The sequence below is a fragment of the Chionomys nivalis genome, chromosome 22 (genome assembly GCF_950005125.1).
Source record: "Chionomys nivalis chromosome 22, mChiNiv1.1, whole genome shotgun sequence".
Taxonomy (NCBI): Eukaryota; Metazoa; Chordata; class Mammalia; order Rodentia; family Cricetidae; genus Chionomys; species Chionomys nivalis.
In genome coordinates, this window is record NC_080107.1 from 48,108,557 (window position 1) to 48,126,565 (window position 18,009).

The following is an 18,009-nucleotide window of genomic DNA, read 5'->3' on the forward strand; positions in this document are numbered from 1 at the left end:
ATGCCTGCAGGCCAGAAGAGGGCACCAGACCTCATTACAGATGGTTGTGAGCCACCATGTGGTTGCTGGGAATTGAACTCAGGACCTTTGGAAGAGCAGACAATGCTCTTAACCTCTGAGCCATCTCTCCAGCCCCTTTTCCAGCTTCTTTATGTAGGCGTTTAGTGCTATGAACTCTCCTCTTTACACTGCTTTCGTGGTGTCCAATAAATTTAGGTATGTTGTGTGGTCATTTTCATTGCATTTTAGGAAGTCTTTAATTTCTTCTTTGACTGATTGATGATTCAGGTGAGCATTGTTTAATTTCCATGTGTTTGTGGGTTTTCTGTTATTAATATTGCTGTTTCCGGGCAGTGGTGGCGCACGCCTTTAATCCCAGCACTTGGGAGGCAGAGACAGGCGGATCTCTGGGAGTTCGAGGCCAGCCTGGTCTACAAGAGCTAGTTCCGGGACAGGCACCAAAGCTACAGAAAAACCCTGTCTAGAAAAAAAAAATATTGCTGTTGACTTTTAGTTTTATACCATGGTGATCTGATAAGGTACACTGGGTTATTCCAATTTTTTTGTCTTTGTTGAGGTTTGTTTTGTTACCGAGTATGTGGTCAATTTTTGAGAAGAAGGTTTATTCTTTTCTGTTTGGATGGAATATTCTATAGATGTCTGTTAAGTCCATTTGAGTCATAACATCTGTTAGTTCTCTTATTTCTCTGTTAATGTTTTGTCTGACTGACCTGTCCAGTGGTGAGAGTGGAGTGTTGAAGTCTCCCACTATTAGTGTGTGGGGTTTAATGTATGATTTAAGCTTTAGAAGTGTTTCTTTTATGTATGAGGGTGCCCTTGTATTTGGGGCATAGATGTTCAGTATTGAGATTTCCTCTTGATGGATTTTTCCTATGACAAATATGAAATGTCCTTCTTTATCTCTTTTGACTGATTTTTAGCTTGAAGTCTATTTTGTTAGGTATTAGGATAGCTACACCCACTTGTTTCTTAGGTCCATTTGATTGGAACGTTTTTTTCCTAACCCTTTACTCTGAGATGATGTCTGTCTTTGAGGTTGAGGTATGTTTCTTGTATGCAGAAGAAGGATGGATTCTGTTTTCATATCCAATCTGTTAGCCTGTGTCTTTTTATAGGTGAGTTGAGTCCATTTATATTAAAGGATATTAATGACCAGTGATTGCTATCTCCTGTTAATTTAGTTTTCATTGTTGGTGATATTAATTTGTGTGTTCTTCCCTTCTTTGGGATTTGCTGCTGTGATATCATCAATTGTCTGTGTTTTTGTTGATATAGCCAACTTCCTTGGGTTGGAGTTTTCCTTCTAATACCTTGTGTAGGGCTGGGTTTGTAGCTAGGTATTGGTTAAATCAGGTTTTATCATGGAATATCTTGTTTAGTCCATCTATGGTGATTGAAAGTTTCGCTGGGTATAGTAGTCTGGGCTGGCATCCATGGTCTCTTAATGTCTGCGTAATGCCTGACCATGACCTTCTGGCTTTCATTGTCTCCAATGAGAAGTCAGGTGAATTTTTTGATAGGTTTGCCTTTATACCTTTATATATTATTTGGCCTTTTTCGTTTGCAGCTCTTAATATTCTTTCTCTATTCTGTATGTTTAGTGTTTTATTATGTGGTGAGGGGACTTTTTTTTATCTAGCCTATTTGGTGTTCTGTATGCTTCTTGTATCTTCATAGGCATATCTTTCTTTAGGTTGGGAAAGTTTTCCTCTATGATTTTGTTAAATATATTTTCTGTGCTTTTGAGTTCAACTTCTTCTCCTTCTATATCTATTATTCTTAGGTTTGGTCTTTTCATTGTGGCCCATATTTCCTGGATATTTTGTGTTATGCTTTTGTTAGATTTAATATTTTCTTTGATGAATGAGTCTATTTCCTCTATTGTATCTTCAGCACTTGAGATTCTCTCTTCCATCTCCTGTATTCTGCTGTTTATGTTTGCATTTGTGGTTCCTGATTGTTTTCTCATGATTTCTGTTTCTATAATTCCCTAGGTTTGTGTTTTCTTTATTGTCTCTATTTCAGTTTCCAAGTCTTGAATAGTTTCTTTCATATGTTTGGTTGCTTTTTCTTGGTTTTCTTTAAGGGATTTGCTGATGTCTTTCAATTTTTTTGTTTGTCTTTTCCTTCATTTCTTTGAGGGAATTTCTCATTTCCTCTTTAAGAATATCAAACATTCTCCTGAAGTTATTTTTTAGGTCATTTTCTTCTGCTTCATCTATATTTGGTTGTTCAAGTCTTGCTGTTGTGTGGTCTTTAGGTTTTACTGGTGTCATGTTCCTTTTTGTGGTGTTGCATGTGTTCTTACCTTGTCTACTCATCTTTTCCTCTAATTGGTGTGGTTGTGGCTGTCTGTGACTCTGGTGATTAATCTTCTAGGTGCCAGTGGATTCAAGGGTCATGTGGTTGTTACTCGTGGTACAGTCAGTGCCATGGTTCTAGTTTCCCTTGGAGTTTGCTGGCTCAGACCTCTTTCTGTAAATGTCCCTGGTCTGGATTCACTCTTGCAGAGGTCCCTGGCTTGGGGTGGTCCTGCAAAGGTCTCTGGTTCAGGCCTACTCCCTTAGAGGTCCCAGACTTAGGCCCGGACCACAGAGGTTTCTGGTTCCTGTCTACCCTTGGAGGTCCCAGACAGACACCTGGTTCTGCAGAGGTCCTGGTTCAGGCCTATTCCCTTAGAGGTCCCAGACTCACACCCAGACCCACAGGGGTCCTGGCTCAGGTCTACTCCCTCCAAAGGCCCTGATTCACGCCTAGACTAGCAGTGGTCTCTGGTTCTGGCCTACTTGCTTAGCAGTTGCTCCCCTGTACCTGCTCCTGTGGAGTTCGCTGTCTCAGGTCTGCTCCAGCCCAGGTCGCTGGCTCAGTCCTGCCTCTGCAAATGTCCCTGGTCTGGATATGCTCCTGCTCCCATGGAGTTCACTGTCCCAGGCCTGCTCTGGCCCAGGTCACTGGCTCAGTCCTGCTCTTTGCTGGTCTTGCTTCTAACATTTAAACAGTGTTGTAACACACACCCTTGATAACAGGGACAAGTGATCCCTCAGTTATGCATCCAGGAGTGGAACTGTGGGGTCAGGTCAGGTAACACTGTTACTTTTCCTGCCAAGTGACAAATTCCTTTCCCCCTCCTCTCTCCTCTGAGAAGCTCACAGGCTATACTTGTTCCATATCCTAGCCAGCACTTGGGCTGCCAGTGTGAAGGGTAGGCAACGCTGTCTCAAGGAGGTGTGGTTCTAATTTGCTTCCCCAGGTTATCTGAGGACATTCTTCCTAACCTTACTGGCCACTGTTCTCTTTCCTGAGCTCCTATTTCACATCTTTTACCCCACACCTTGCTTATTTGTTACGGTCTTTTCCTAATCACTCTGTAGGGCTTTATATCTTTTGAATACGAACCACTTCTTGGTGAATGAATTACAAAAATCTTCCAGACAGTGGTTTTACTTCTGTTCCTGGTAATGATCAGGCCGAAAAATCCTCAAATGTGAACGTAGATACTTTCAATCTCTTCCATATGGTCTTAATTTTTCTGACATATAAAATGCTCTGCCACCATGATGTCACGCAGTCTTATTCTTTCCCTGCAGTTTTAAAGTTTGCTCTAAGAGTATTTTCACCTAAATATAGAAATGCCCAGTTCTCACTGCCAACTCCTTGATATGCAGCTTCAGGAGTGGGATCTATGTACCTGCAATTTTAACAAAAATACACTCCATCCACAATGCTATTACAGCCAGCCTGTGAAACAGTCAGGCTCCTTTCTCACTCACTGGATGCCAGCACAAGGCATTTCCTCTACATAATCCCAGAAACCACCTCATCTCTGTCTCCTTCCCTGGGGTGGGGGAAGAATTCCAGAAACTCCCAGGTACAGAGACTGACCGAGCATCTGGTGTCCAGCCCAGTATCTGTGACTGAGTGTCCTTTACCAACTACTTCAAAAAGCTCTCTTCACCCACACTATGCCCCACGGGTCTCCTTTCTTCCTGTTAAACAGGTTTTCTCTATATCAAGTTGCAATCCATTGCTGCTTAATTTCCGCCAGCTGGTCCTACATCGACACCCTTTCATTTTCCCTAAACTTCCTCGCCATCACTTACACCCCCGGCCACCTGTCTAGTCTGGCTCTGCTCCCCTCTCCCTCCAGCCCTTCAGCCACACAGCTTTTCTCCCTTTTTCTTCAACTTGCTGAGTTTCTTCATGCCTTACCTAGAACGTCCTCGCTGAATGTCACCTTCTCCATACCCCTTTCCCCTAGGCTAGAGATTACAGAGGGATTTAATACCTGTCTGTCTCTCCATAAGAATTTAACCCTGTTGCTTCTGTTCAAGGCTGAAAATCCTTAGCACATGACATAATAAATGCCTGGCACAGAGTTAGCCCTTAGTAGGGTTTTCTGAACAATAGATGGATGTGTCAATGTATGCATGCATGCATGCAAGACAGCTAGCCCTTTGGGACAATACAAAACAAGTTAAGGTCATTTCTATTGCAAAGTCTTCTGTATGCCTGAGAGTTGCCATGTCCTGGAGGTTGGGAATAACACCGAAGAGGAGGTCAGTTAACTGCAGAAGTGACCAAGGGTGACACAGGACAAACACAGACCACTTCAGAGCCCTTTCTAGGGTCAAGCCTAGAGAGATAACCCCTCTACTAATGACTCACAAGTGACTGAGGTGAGCCGAGTTACGTAGTGTATGTAAGAAATTTGTTTCTGAGTCAGATATGAAAATTGAAAAAATGTCTTGGGCTAATCTAAAAGAAAATTCAGATTTATTTCAATTAAATTAATACAAGGCCTGTAGTATGACTGAACAACAAAAAGGTAATGAGAGCTATCACAATGACCAAATGTCATTTCATGACCAAGTTAGTGTTGAGATTGGTGGCTTTCCTGAGCAGGTAATGCAACCGAGACTGACGGACATAACACTAAAAACTCCATCACCTGCAACCATCAATATTCACCCAACGGCTCTCCTTAAAATTCTTGTACTTTATTCATACAAATTATAGTTTAATGAAAAATTTGGTCATGTAAAGAAAGTAGAGAACTAGGAAACAAAACTTAGATGAACGAATATCTATACATTTAGAGAAGTCTTCTTGACTTCTGACAAGAAATAGCCCCTTCATGGGCCTCAGTCATGACAACAGGATCTGATCAATGAGCTAATCCAAACAGATGCTGATCACAGTACTTCCTGCTTGGTGGAACAAGAAGAGGGCACATGAAAGTACTTATGATGGTGTCTGATTTGAGCACAATAAAAAGAGGAATAAATGCGTCTGTGCCCCTTATCAAGTGCCACGCACCAGAGCATGCAGCAGCCGGAGAGGAAAATGGAGGAGGAAGCCAACATTCGCTGCGGGAAGTCCAGACATCAGGGAAGGCAAAGGGTGTTTGAGAAGGGAGGCTGTTCTTCAGAGTGACCAGAAAAACTGGACACCCAGAAATAGAGGAGACGAAGCATCAGAATTAAGAACATGCATTACTCCAAGGGACAAGAGAAAGCTGGCTGCTTTCTAAGGTCAAAGCGGGGCTTACAGAAATGAGCGTGGTGAGGTGGATTTGGGCCGGGCCGCTGATGTTTAAAAAGTACACTAGTATGCGATCAGCATTTACACTGCGTCCTTATGGTGTTCTGGTTCTGTATTTTGAGTTGAACATCCCAAATGAGTTTCTGGTCCTTATGGAGTATAAATCGGGAAAGAATGACATTTTCCAGTCAAAGGTAACACCATTCTTAGCCGTGGGTAACCTCCTTAGGGAGAAATGGTAGCTTTTGGCGGTTATTCCTGCAGGGGCTACAGAAATACTTCTGAGCACTGGGCATCCAGAAAGGGGCCAGGCTGTCCCCACAGAGAGCGAGGCCATCTTCTTGCCTGTTTTTAGGTCACACGAAGCAGCAACAAATGAGTCCTCTTCATGTGTTTCATTTAGCAACACCCTTAACTCCTCCACGTCAATGTCAGTGATTACCTTCCCCGTCCAGCTCAGGCCGCCTCCCTCCCTGGGCGCTTCACTGCTCCTGAGCCTGCAGACATCATCTCCATATTAACAGAACTCCTCACAGCAAATCCCCAACTTAGATCTTTCTACCTGCAAACTGTAACTTTCCACACTGAACACAGTTCCATACATACCCTAACCGTCCCCCAAACATAACACCCAGACCAGACTCTCTCCAGATCTCATGGACCAGACTGCCACCTTCTGTCCTGCTATTTAGGGTCTCGCCTTTCCTACCAGCATCTAGCTAGAGTCACCAGGCACCGCGTTCCCCTCCACAACATCAACTTTTCAAAACCGTGTGATATATCTGTGTATCTGGATTTCCTTCTTCAGAGACAGTGTGTGCACCTGCTTCAAAACTCAGCAACACAAGGGCGCAAGTGGAACAACCCCCTTTTCCTGCCCCTCCTTGCCCTGCCCACAGCAACAAGGGCGGCTTCTCGTCTTTTTACCAGACATTCTGATGCACACATTCTCAAAGAGAAGTACAGATCCACCTTCTTTTGCCTCCTTTGAATTTACTATCGGTGTGTGTTTGGTATGTTGGGGGGACAGCATGTGCAGGCGAGAAGAAACTTGTCATCTTTACATGGGTCGTGAGGATGGAATCCATGTGCTGCTAGGCTAGCACAGCAAACATTTTACTCACTGAGCAATTCTGTCGATCCTCCTACCTCTAATTCTGCATGTGTGTGCACGTATGGTGTGTGTACATGTTCACATGTGTGTGAGTGTATGCACACATGTGGGCACACCTGTGGAGGTCAAAGATGCATCAGTATCTTCTTTAATCACTCTCCGTATTATATATTGAAGCAAGGTCTCTCAATTGAACCCAGAGCTCATGGATTTGGCTAGCTTACCAAGTCTGCACCAGGGATTGCATGTCTCCACTTCATGAGTACAGGGATTATAGACAAACCATCTGCATCTGACCTACATTTGTGGGGCAAGTGCTCCACCTGCTAAGTCATCTGCCAGGCCACTCTTTCCTTCTCTAACACAAAGAGCAGCATACTACAACCAGGTTCCTGCACTTACAGCTTCACATCTGTGGACTGAGAATATCTACAGCCCTCCCTCCATTCTCTTAGCTCCACACTGCACGCATGCAGCCCCCCTCTCCTCTCCTCATTCCCGAAGCAGCACAGCACAGTGCATGTTTACACAGCCTCACATAGGTGTACGAGTGGTGTCAGGACGATGTGATGAGCAGGAGATGCGTGAGTTACGAGCAAACTGTCTATACAATGCAAGGAATTGCATCTGCAGGAGGCCAAGTGTCCTGGAACGAGTGACCCATGGAAAGCAAGTCATAAGTGCACACAACCCTATCCATGCCCTTGTTGCAGTTTCTGCATAGTATACCCTGGTGGTTTTCCTAGTCAAGTATGGCTCCTGTGTTCTTACTCCACCGAAGGAACGTGTCCTGTTTTACCTAGCATGCTCCACTTAGATGGCCCTGGCTCTTTACTGCTAGTGATGACTCAGTGGCATCTCCTGCGGCCCCTGCAGCACCTGCAGTGTCTGTTCTTCCACCTTAGCCTTAGCACAGACCTGCACTGTGGCGGAGAAAGCAGGCTCCAAAACGGAGCCTTCCTCTGCTCCTTGGCTGCAGTCAGAAGGAGTGGCAGGAGTCGGGCAGATGGATATAAAACAAAAACTTCCTTATTGGCAGTGTTTTGCTGGCAAAATAGGCCAAGTTCTACATCTGACCAGGCTCCTCTGCTTTCCCTCAAGTCCAGACTCGTGAACAGCTCTGTCAGTGAGAGGCCTGTGCAGAGGGACAGATGGTTGTGGTGGTGGCCAGGGGAACTGTCCCCTCATGACTATCAAGCTCCCACAGGAGACAGACGCGCCTCCATACCCGCCTCTAGAAGACTCAGGTGGGTTTTTCAAATGGAATCAAGAGGTGAAATAAAGTCTAAGCCCCCCAAGCAGCAGCAGATCCAAAATAATGGGGTCATTGAGGGGTCATGGGAGCTGCCCAGGCTCTTCCTGGAATGGGTAGGGTTTAAATCTAATAAACTCACCACACTAACACCGCTGCCTGACATGCCCCACAACTACTGGACGCAGTTCAGAGGACGTCTGAGCAGCCGCAAACACACCGTCGCACAGTTAGACTCTCCCGACTCTGTAGCAGGACTGCCACTCTCTGGTGAGATCCTCAGGATTAGAGCCATCTCCTATATCCCCCTTTCTCATAAAAACATTAAAAGAAAGGGATTAGAATGTCCCTAATTGTAAACAAAAAAGTGACACAAGTGCACTGGGTTTCAGCGCCTTTGAAGCTATTTTTTTAATGCCTCCATAAAATAGTGCTCAGCAGTATGTCTTGGTGACAAACTTTCAAATACATGGCAATTTCCCTCAAAAGATGTTGAAATAGGAGCGGCAGGGCTGCGTCCCCGGCACCCAGCCGCCCGCATGGCTAGCTTATGCCCCGAAATAATTACACGGAAACTGTATTCTTTTAATCACTGCCTGGCCCATTAGTTCCAGTCTGTTATTGGCTAGCTCTTACATATTGATCTAACCCATTTCTAATATTCTGTGTAGTACCACGAGCTGGCTTACCAGGAAAGATCTTAACCTGCGTCTGTCTGGAGTGGGAGAATCATGGCGACTCCTTACTCGGCTTCTTTCTCCCAGCATTCTCTCTGTTTACTCCGCCTACCTAATTTTCTGTCCTATTAAAGGGGCCAAGGCAGTTTCTTTATTACTTAACCAATGAAACAACAGATAGAAAGATGACCCACCTCCATCATTTCCCCTTTTTCTATTTAAACAAAAAATGGCTTTCACTTTAACATAGTAAGATTACATATAACAAAATGGTTATCAAGCAAGAATTACAGTTACAATATTTATATCTATTTTATCTCTTATCATAACTAAGGAAAACTATAACTATCTATCCATTCTTCAACTCCATGAAAGACTCCAGAAGGATATAATATTACCTAAGCAAACAAGAGATCCAAAAACTAGAAATGACAGAGACATCTCACTGCCTGGACAGTCACCCAAAGTTCCTCTGTACCATTGTGGCATCCATCTTCAGCCTACAGGCCCATAGTATCCAGCAGACATTTTCGTCAAGCAGGAAATTCCAAAGACAGTTCAGTCACTTTTTGCTGTGTCTTGCAGAATGTCTCGCAGACTCATGAGTCAGGAACCCCGAAAGACCATCTCACCTTTAGGCAAGTTCAGCAGTCCTCTTTCTGTGGGTTCTCTTTGTCCAGTTTATGCAACAGTCCAGGAAAGAGCAGTTTCTTGCCCAAATGGCTATCAAACTCCTTAAGGAGCCTCTTCGGTGCCCATCTTCCTCTTGAAGTAGATTGGTGCTGCCAGGAGCAGACGTGTCTCATTATCATGAAAAGCCCTAAGTTATTAAAATATTTTAAATGCCATGTTCTGTAGTCTTTGAAAGATATGAAGAATGCCTATCTAATTGAAATATATCTCTATATATCTAGAAAATCTAACTAACATGACTACAAGCTTGACTATTATTGATGATTATCCATTAACAACCTATATTTCCTAATTATACATTACATTTTAAAATGAACTACACAATCACAATACCTTAATCAAGATCAGAAATACATATACATATAACAAAATTGACCTTAAAATCTATACCAATGCAAATTATTCATATCTATATCATATCCCCCTTTAAATGTAAAAGAATATTCATAAACAATATTTGGGAATATGGGCGCAGTTTTTTTCTCTCCAAACTGCTTCCTGCTGAATGGGGGCGCTGTATTCAGATCTTTCATGGTGTAACCTGTGTGTCAGGGTCATCTCAGTCGGCAGTTGAATGAAGTAATTTTTTGAAGGTGTTCACAGCAACCTTTCAGGAGGGCGTGGTCTATCATACCATATCGGGATAGACGCAATCCACAGAGTCTTATCCTCTGTGAAAACAAAAGAAGACCCTCTCCAAAGCATCATATCCTTAGACCCATATTCTGAAATCATAATACCCTTATATCCATTCTGGTTTAGCTTGGCAGCCCATATAATGAAATGTCTCTCTGCACTTAGCTCCTTTACAGTCAAAAATTTTAAAGAAAACACAATAATACAAAGAATCCAGACTCTCTGTGAATTTTCCATTTTTACGTGGCTTATTTTTCTTTATTTCTTTTAATCTATAACTATCTGTACTCTGTCTCTTTAAAGACTTTATCCCCCTTTTTTAAGGGCATTAACTTTATTCTCTCTATATATGTATTTTTTCTCTCTCAAGCCTACGTACATTCATCCTACACTGTGACCCATAGAGGTCTTTTATGTCTGAATCTGTTTTATTGTGAATCTGTAATTTTTTTTTTTCCAGGAGCATTTCTTAAAATGTTAAGCAGTTCTTAAAAACTTAAGTTGCACCATGTAGGGGTAATACGGTACCACCTGTGTCCAGCTCAGTTTAAACCTTAACTGCGCTGTTATTATGGTAATTACGGTAGTTCCTGCCTGAGACCAGCAGAGTTTAGCATGGCGGAGTTGAGCTGCTCCTGCCTCAGAGCCATTTGGTGTCCCTGAGCCACACACAGTTCCAGGCACAAAGCAGTCCACATTGCCATCAAGCAAGCTGTAGCACTTTACTCCAAATGCCCCGTTCAAAGACTCTGTCTCCCGCAGGAGCCAGACAGAGATCGCGATGGCGGCACAGCCCAGAAAGCCAGCATTTTAAAACAGCCAGTTTTTTCCTGCTGCTGAGTCAGGACGATTTCTTTGCGGCACGCAACCCAGAAACAGCAAAAAGCTGTCTTAAATTCTCTCTGTGTCCTTTTTAAGCCCTCTCAGGTTTTACGTGGAGTTCATTAGCACGTTGGGTGCCACTCTGTTGTAATAGGAGCGGCGGGTCTGCGTCCCCGGCACCCAGCCGCCCGCATGGCTAGCTTATGCCCCGAAATAATTACACGGAAACTGTATTCTTTTAATCACTGCCTGGCCCATTAGTTCCAGCCTCTTATTGACTAGCTCTTACATATTGATCTAACCCATTTCTAATATTCTGTGTAGTACCACGAGCTGGCTTACCAGGAAAGATCTTAACCTGCGTCTGTCTGGAGTGGGAGAATCATGGCGACTCCTTACTCGGCTTCTTTCTCCCAGCATTCTCTCTGTTTACTCCGCCTACCTAATTTTCTGTCCTATTAAAGGGGCCAAGGCAGTTTCTTTATTACTTAACCAATGAAACAACAGATAGAAAGATGACCCACCTCCATCAAAAAGATAAAAAGTAAACCATCATCAAGTCTGGCAGAGAACTGAGTCTAAGCTACAGACTTTTCAAACGCACACCGCACACCGTTATTGCAGGGGGAAGACTACCCGACAAACAAGAACCGGAAGATGATGGAAGGGAGTCCAAACTGAAACTCCTTCCTTCCTGACTGCCATCCTTTTAGGGAACACGGTCCAGAATGGCCCTCTTTCTGACATCTCCCCTGCTTTCCCCTATATATAGACTGAGCTATGACACCCCTGTGAAGAAATTTTATCTCCTAGTCTAATTACTTTGTTAGTTTCTTCCCCCCCCCCCCCAAAGCTGAGGACTGAACCCAGGGCGAGGGCTCTAGCACTGAGCTAAATCCCCAGCCCCTAGTCATAGATCTGAGAAGCAAAGAACACCCCAGAAAGCTGTGCCTCCTGCATCCCCAGTGTGCCCTGCTCTCAGAGCTGTGCCATGGCTCCTTGATCAGCACAGCCAACCGCCTCTCACCACCAAGGCTTCTGTTGCATTTATCACCTCCACCCAGATTTCTGGCTCCTACCACGAGGAATTCTCAATAAACAGATGCCGTGATCTATGGTTCTGATAAAACCTCCCCGGTCATCTTTGTGGTGAGCCATACCACTCTCTTCAACCACGGCTTTTATGACTCAGCTGCATCGAGTCCTCTTGCCTCCTGGCCGCTCCTTTTCTTCTCTGAGGCTGCTCTGCTCACCAAGGTAAGGACTATCGCATTGGTCCTCGATAAGGGACACTCCCTGGAAGGCCAGAAAGAGCCTGTGACCCAGGCTGGAGAACTGGAGCCCTCCCCAGAGTCTTCACAAAGACAGTCTGGGCTGCCTGGGACCACATGGCACGGAGCAGGTAAAACCTGCACGTAAATGAGGTGGAGCTGGGGATGGAGGGCGGAAGGCAGGGGGTGGGAGAGAAAAGAAAAACCATCCTGACAACAGCAATGGCGACTTTGGGTCTCGCCATGCCAGAAGCCAGACCCACGGCTGTCACCAGCTTTCCACCCTCCCTCCGGGCCCACGCTGAGCTGGGATTCTGTGACTGACAGCTGACAGGATTCTTCAGTCCATCTTTTACTTCCACTTCCTCGTGAAACACACATGGGCTGGGATTTGTTCCCACGCGCACACCTCAGTCACTTGCCTCAAGGCTCATGGAGCCTCAAAATGCCCCCAGAACTCAGCATCTCACGGCGAGTCCCCACCCTGACTTTCTACACTTCCTGCCACTTCTTGACAGCTAAGCTCACCAGGAAAATTGCTCCTCCCGTCTGTGCTTGCCCATGCTGACCGTGCCTCCTGGAACCCACACACACCTCGGCCCAGTTATAAATATACTGAAGACAGAGAAGAGAAAGGAGGTCCTATAGCTTTTCAAGTCCATTTCACACTCCTCGAGTCTTTTCTAAGGAGGCCCTATGCCTACATATGCAGGGGAAAGCCTCTTCAGCCCTGACAGCATTTGCCTCATGCTCTTAGTTTGGTTCTCAGTTTAGACAGGCTTTGTGTTGTCACGTCTTAGGTCTTAGGGCTCCCTTATTGGTGACAAGATCCAAAACTACCCTGATGCCAGAGTCAGAACCCTGAAGCTCACCTCCTTGCCTCCCCACACATATTCAGGTCCATCCTAACATTCCTCCAAAACATTTGGAACTCACGCCCATCGTTCCTGCACCCCTCAGAACACCTACCCTGCCACTAGACCCATCCTACCTAAACCTAGTTGCCCTCAAGTCATTATCTTCTTGGAAGCAAATTTGAACAGTTTCTGCCCCACTCAGTGAGTCCAGGCCCAGGGTCCCTTGGTAGCTTGGCTTCTGTCAACTTGTCCAGGCCCACAGTCTACCACTCTACTGCTATCCAAACCAGACTGCTCAGGGTATTCTATCACCCAGGGAGTCTTATGATGCTTGCCTTTGGCAAGGTCTCTCCACATCTATCCAGTAAAGTCCCCAAATTCCAGCTGCTCATTCCGCTGAGAAGGCATTAAATGCCCAAGTTACTAACACCCAGCGTGAACTCAATCACAACAAACAGATGCTCAGAAAACTTTCAGTTTTCCAGAAGCTTCTGCGGGACGAGAACATTAGTAAGCATCCAACACCATCCTAGTTAACTCTGTGGGCTCTGTCAAGAACAGTACTTGATGATGTGGGATGTATAGGGTTGCTTTTATTGGTTGATGAATAAAGATGCTTTGGCCAATGGCTTAGCAGAGTAAAGCCAGGCATGAAATAGAGAGTAGGTGGAGTCAGGGAGACGCCATGTAGCTGCCAAAGGAGACAGATGCCACTGGACCCTCACCAGTAAGTCACAGCCTTGTGCCCATACAAAGATTAAAAGAAATGGATTAATTTAAGATGTAAGAGTTAGTTAATAAGAAGCTGTGTTGTAATTAATATAGTTTCTGAGTGATTATTTGGGTCTGAATGGCTGGGAGATGAAAAAGCAATCTCTGTCTACAACTTGGTATTACCAAAATGTTCTGGGGCTACTGATGTCCCACAAATACTTCCCCTGAGGCACTAAGGTTAACTGGCGGGCACTGACTAGACCACACACAGGATCAAATCTCCAGTCAGCCACAACTGCACAAGTCTCTTGGCCACCCTAGTCCCCTATGTCCTTGTGCATAAAGCACAGTTAACAATAGATAGCTGTCTGGTTTGTGGTGGTGTTTTCTTTATGACTAAATAAGAGAACGAATTTAGGCGAATGTTCGTGCAAGTGTCTGGTACACAGGTGTCTGAGAGTTGCTGAATGAATGAGTCTATGAATGAGCAGCCCACAGCATGGGGTAGTTCGTGAAGAAACATTTTTCTAACCTGCTTTCCTAAGGACTCCAAGTAGAATCACTTTTGAGTCTAGTATGTCCCTAGTGCAGTCCTGATCCACCCATTCCTATGTGGCAATGGAGGACTGACTGCCAGTGAAGGCTCTCAACCCAGGAGGCGTCACTCTGCAGCTCCCCCAGGACCCAGGTGCTTAAAGTGATCCTTCCCAAAGGGAGGCCAGCCACCCCGCTAGCCCACCCAGTGGCTGCAAGCACTCCCTTTCCTCCTCCCTGGCTAGGCCCCGCCCCTTAACGTAGGAGCGAATAGGGCTGCAGAGGACACCGGTTTGGATGGCTACCTCAGCTGGTTTTCTGACTCTCCAGCAGCTTTGCCCCGCCCCTTCATACTTTACTACGTGATACTGTGAAACTTGTAGTCTATGAAAGAAGCCTCTCCGGCTCTGCTTGCTAACAAACTCACCCGGGCTGTTTCTGCAGCCAAATTCCTGTCCTACAGAGCAATGCAGGGTAGGAGCCCTATCCCTTTGGCCACTGTAGGCAGCTGCAGCCCCGGGTGAACTGAATATTAAAGTACATCTTTAAAGTTCCATTTCAATCAAGGTGATGATGAATTCTCCATCACCTAAGAGGCCCCTTACGTGTGGGGCTGGCTTTGAATGGCAGTGGCGGCTCACACCACTTCCCTCCGGATGCGCTAGGGACCGGCAAGCAGGACTTCCTCTCTGCATTTGCCTTTCGTATTTCCTCAGAGATCCTCAAAGCCATCAAGGGTTCCAACTACTTAGCAGGGTGTTCAGATCCCTCAGCTGGGCACACATGGGTTTCGGGACTGATCTGTGCATATTTCATCCACGGTGGTTACAACTGTCCTCGAAGCTGACCACAGATGAGAATCATCTGGAGCTTGTGACCAATTCTAGACATCAAAACTTTGGAGGGACAGTGGAGACTTCTGTAGCTTCTCCAGGAGTGACTGCCCTACGTAGGCCAGGCTGATGGTGGCTGATTTATCACCTGTCAACACGGCTGGAACACACCTTCCTGGATACCCGTGTCCTGCCTGACACGTCCACCTCCTCCCATACCATCTCCAGCACTCGCTTCCCCACTAACACTTTCCACTGCTTCTTCTCTAGCTCCTTGGATATGCTGTTAATTTCTTGCAGGTGGGTACCTGAAAGGGACCCCTTTTGTCCTCTCCAGATCCACAGAGTCTCTAGAAGCTGTTTCACAGGCTACCTGGGTGATTCGAATCCATACCCTCCCACCTGTTCTTGACTTCCCCAAATCACTGCTACAGCAAATCTGATAACTATGTGTTGAATGGACCAAGCATTTCCTCTGTCTTAAAGCCAATCACATCACTGTACCTCAATGTCATTGATTCTTGTGGAGAGCTAAGCTCCTTTTCCCTCTAACACCTTCATTCAGTCTTCATCCAACAATATCACAGCCTGTGACAAATGCCTGGCTCAGGGGCATACAGGAACACACAGGGCAACCAGGCACGTGAGAGTCCACCGATGTGTTAGCTACTTTACACATAGCATGAGGAGTTCTTCTGAGATATATATATATATTCATTCCACATGCAACTTGATATTGAAGGGTAAAGAAGATATCTTTGCTTATGTAACAGGATGCTGCAGGCATATACAGAAATATTTCCTAAATTGTTATTGACTCAAGAATCACGGCACATTTCCTAGCCATTAGAACTCTTCTTTGCAACAACACAGGTAAGTGACTATTTGCCTATGAGCTGTTAAGTCCCCTAAGGCAGGAACTCGGCCATGCTGCTCATTATGCCTAACACAAGCCCTGGCTGGCACAGATGCCCAATGAATATAGTCAAATATGCAGTAAGACATCTCAGAAGCAAAACGGTCTCTCGGGCCCCTCACCCCTGCCCCCATGAGATGAGATGGTGAACAAGGTCTCATAGCAAGACACTCCTTTTACTTACTTACAGGTTGACCTGGGACTCTAGTTCAGGGTCTTTTGTTGGCCACGTCTGAAGAGGCTGGATGCCGAAGGAGAGAGATGACTTCGCTTTCCAGAGGAGGGTCTGTGCCAGCTGACTCCCACAGGACCCCTTGGTCAGCGGATCCATTAGCGGGCCTGGAGGCTGAGATGCTGTGCTGAAGCAGAAGGAGATGGGAAAGGGGTTGAGAACCAGAAGATGACAGGTCTACCTTTCTCTGGAATCTGCCCCCAAGGACGGCCGGTCTGCTCAGGAGCATCAAGGACCCCAGGTGCCCAGCAAGCCTGCATCATGACTTTTGTAGAGCTGCTCAGGGGCCTGGTTCCGAGGAACTGCTTGGGATCAATATGAACCTCAACACATCCCTCAGCTGTGATCACATTACCCACTTATATGTCAAAAGGGTCTTCCTAGGATCTGGATATGATCAGAGTGTCCCTGAGAGGTTGATCCATTGAAATTTAATCCCCACTGTTAGTATTAAGAAGGTGGAGACATTTGATTATAGCATGTAGAGGCAGCACCTTTGGGAAGTGGTTAGATTATATGAGGTCACTGGTGTTGGGTCCCCATAATGGACTCTTGGTTGCCTCAAGGAAAGCAACATCAGAGGCACATGCATGCACACCCACCACACACATGCACTTGCGCAAGCCTTACACAATCACAGGATTTTCCCAGAAAGAAAGGCATCACCGTGAGGACCCTCATACTTTAACAGGAACTGTGAGCTAAAATAAACAGTAATTCAGCCAATAGTATTTTGCTGTGGTAATGAACAACTCATATCTAAAGATCTATTGGTTAAAAAAAATCACCAGCTTGCAGGGAGTGGTGTGGACACCTTTAACCCCAGCACTCAGAAGGGCCAGCCTGGTCTACAGAGCGAGTTCCAGGACAGTTCAGGCTAAACAGAGAAAGCCAGTCTTGAAAAATGAAAATAAAAACTACCAGCTCATTTATACAAAAGGCAATATTGCCTGAGCAAGGGAAGCTACCTAGAAGGCTTTGGGAGATTAGCAGTGGGGGGTCTAACGCCACCAGTGTCTTCGTCCCGCAATATTCTTAGTTCATCTAATTTCCAGATGAACCATGAGGAACAGACATGGCTCAGCACTTGCTACTCTCGCAGAGGACATGGGCTCTATTCCCGGCACCCACATGGTGGCTCACAACCATTTGTCACTCCAGGAGATCCAGTGCCTTCTCTCAACCTCTATGGGAACCATGGACACAAATGATGTGTGGACATATATCTAAGCAAAACATTCCTGTATATATAAAATAAATAAATCTAAAAAAATTAAAGCTAAGGATAGCCATAAAAAGGGCTCAAGACTGACAACAAAACTAGAGACACAAAGAACCAAACAGGAACACTAGCACCTAGCGTGGAAACGGTACACGCCTGTGGGCGTGGCAAACGGGCTGTGCAGGAGTATGCACTGAAAATGCTTTCTCGAGATCTGCCTGCTCTTTCTCTCTGGAGGGAGGAGGGACAGCCAGTTCGGAAGGGAGGGCTGCACTGCTAGGAAGGCAGGAAGGCAGCAGTGCCCTCTGACTGGAATGATTCAACTAGCAGCATGTTCGCTCACCTCGACCTCAAACGAAAGACAGACAAGGCAACTGGATCCAATTATTGGAAAGGGGAAAATAAAAAGAAGTGAGAACGTGTCATTCAGGTAACCTGAGTCCTTGTTCTGGGGCCATGGTCACGCACGTTTGGTTCAAAATATACCATTTTCTTAATCCTTTTTTAAAAATAAAAGAGCAATCTTTAATAGCATTTGGTCAAGAGGTGCTGTTTAAACTATCTTTTCCTGGAAAGATTCTGACAAGGTGGAGGGCAGGAGGGCCAGAGGTTCAGGCGGTGTCACCTGGGAAGGCGAGCTACATGGCTGGAGGCCCAGGGAAGCGCGTCCTCCG

General features: G+C 45.6%; 1 protein-coding gene across 3 annotated transcripts in view; it reads right to left on the bottom strand.

Annotated features, from left to right (window-relative positions):
• Positions 1-18,009, bottom strand: part of Garnl3 (GTPase activating Rap/RanGAP domain like 3) — a 165,208-nt gene that overhangs the window by 128,215 nt on the left and 18,984 nt on the right. For all 3 annotated transcript variants that reach the window (XM_057754572.1, XM_057754573.1, XM_057754571.1), the window contains exon 2: positions 16,070-16,240. In XM_057754572.1, the coding sequence (XP_057610555.1) occupies positions 16,070-16,212 (143 nt within the window). In that variant the 5' untranslated portion in view covers positions 16,213-16,240. The remainder of the gene's footprint in view (positions 1-16,069; positions 16,241-18,009) is intronic.